The sequence below is a fragment of the Palaemon carinicauda genome, chromosome 35 (genome assembly GCF_036898095.1).
Source record: "Palaemon carinicauda isolate YSFRI2023 chromosome 35, ASM3689809v2, whole genome shotgun sequence".
Classification (NCBI taxonomy): domain Eukaryota; kingdom Metazoa; phylum Arthropoda; class Malacostraca; order Decapoda; family Palaemonidae; genus Palaemon; species Palaemon carinicauda.
In genome coordinates this window covers 9,061,816-9,063,811 of record NC_090759.1, presented here as the reverse complement: position 1 = coordinate 9,063,811, position 1,996 = coordinate 9,061,816, and the positions used below count along the sequence as shown (strand labels likewise).

General features: G+C 35.7%; 1 protein-coding gene across 1 annotated transcript in view; it reads right to left on the bottom strand.

Annotated features, from left to right (window-relative positions):
* The window catches only part of LOC137627613 (alanine racemase-like), an 82,845-nt gene extending 81,492 nt beyond the window's left edge, over positions 1-1,353 (bottom strand). The window contains exon 1 of the mRNA XM_068358698.1: positions 806-1,353. Within this exon, the coding sequence (XP_068214799.1) occupies positions 806-840 (35 nt within the window). The 5' untranslated portion in view covers positions 841-1,353. The remainder of the gene's footprint in view (positions 1-805) is intronic.
* Positions 1,354-1,996: the final 643 nt, after the last annotated feature.

Here is a 1,996-nt window from a genome sequence, read left to right as displayed (position 1 = left end):
CGATAGAACCATTTCCTTTTAAAATAATATTAAAATTCCTTTCGGAAACTTAGAGGGAGTTTGTGCCATTGTTGCTCTATATCTTATGTGGGTATCATATTTTAAATGAGGGATATTGTAAACAATGTGCATCATGAGAATAGTCACAGATGGTTTACTTTACTTTCTTTTAAAGACTGTTTCCCTGTTCCTATCACACAAGGGAATTCTGTGCTCTACAAGAACTACAATCATTTAGCCTATCATACAGCATATTGCTTGTTTATTGTCGAATCACCAGTATCGAAACACTTAGAATATTAGACACTCTTCAGTTAATAAAGCAAGGATGTATGTCTACTGTAGTTTTTAACGCTTTCAAATATTCGGCATCAAACAATGTATAACAAGCTCCCCTATGGCATCCGAAAGACTGAAAATATTAATGCCGCATTAATATTTTCAAAGTGTTTTCAGAATGATATAATGTTAATTTATTCTCATCATTTATTTATTTCCTTTCCTCACTGGGCTATTTTTCCCTGTTGGAGCCCTTGGGCTTATAGCATCTTGCTTTTCCAACTAGGGTTGTAGCTTGGCTAATAATAATAATAATAATAATTAACGAGGAATACGATATATGTTACTCTAAATATCATAACTAAAGAGTGTATACGATAAAGATCTTGTAAGTCATATAGTGCATAATGTTTCTCTGTGATAAAGGGCCAGGAAAACAATTCTTAGAGTAAAACAAGTAATGAAAACGATTGTCACTTCTATAAAATAAATAAAGAGAACCAAGTTCTTGATTAGCAAGACTTACCTCGATTCCCCTACTTCGGGTTCTGATAGCGACATCTCGGTGGTGGTCAACAAACTCTCGAAGGCAGGTAGGTATTATTGCGGCAATTACAAAGTGTGCAGGCTACGGGCTCTTGCACTAATGGCAGCCCGTAGAACAACTCTCGCAGCAAGGAAACAAAATAAAAACCAATCAATTAACCACTCTCAATTTAGTTACTTGGAGCGCCTATCGGATCTTCGTTCACTTAAAGGGGGAGAGATCAACCAGCCCTCCACAAGTCGAAAAGGAGTTTCTTTCGTCTTCTTGTATTCGCGTTAAAGGTTAACACAATTCGTACCTAATGCGTTGCTTATTAGTATGCGCTATTTTCATAGATAGTACCTAATGCATCAGTTACAAATTACCGGCATTAGCGAAAAAATGTTAAAAAGTGGGGGCGGCAATAACTATGTGCACAGATTTCACTTTCGATATCATTAAAGAACTCCCTAAATTCAGATTCACAACTGTCAGGAATTTTAGTAAATTGATAAGGAAAGGTTCAACACCACCACCAGATCAAAAACAACCTCTTGGAACAGCACCACTTTTCAAACTGGCTGCAGATGATCAAGAGAGAGAGAGAGAGAGACCAGCTGACGTCGCAATGCGGAGGTACAAAGCGAGCATCCGCCCTTTTAGACGTGTGCGACAGCCGATTCCTCTTCTCGCACCTCATCTTGAATTGTGAATTATTTATTTATTTATTTTTTAGCTAATACGGAAGATGAGTGAAAGAAGAACGAGGCCAGTTATCTAACTAACTATAGTAAAGAATAGTTTTTTATGTATGAGTAGGTACCATGTAAAATTCCAACCCGAAATGTCCTTCCACGAAAATTCCACCCCAAGAAAATTTCTCCCTACCATTTTACCCCTTCAATTTTCACCCCCGCCTATCAAACAAACAAAACTTTAAATCACATCAGGTATAGTAAAAGATTGTTTTCTCAAAATAATCAACTTGATATTTAAAGTTAAACGATTATTTGCTCAAAATAAAATATATATTTTAATGAAAATATGTACTAAAAATTGTATTCGATTTAAAATTCAGTTCCGTTCTTATCGTTTCCTTAAAAAGTTTTTTTTTCTTTTTTGGCTACCAAGTCCCTCTCCTACATTTCTTATCTGGAAGGTAAAAGAAAATTGGTTGGCGAAGGAAAATTA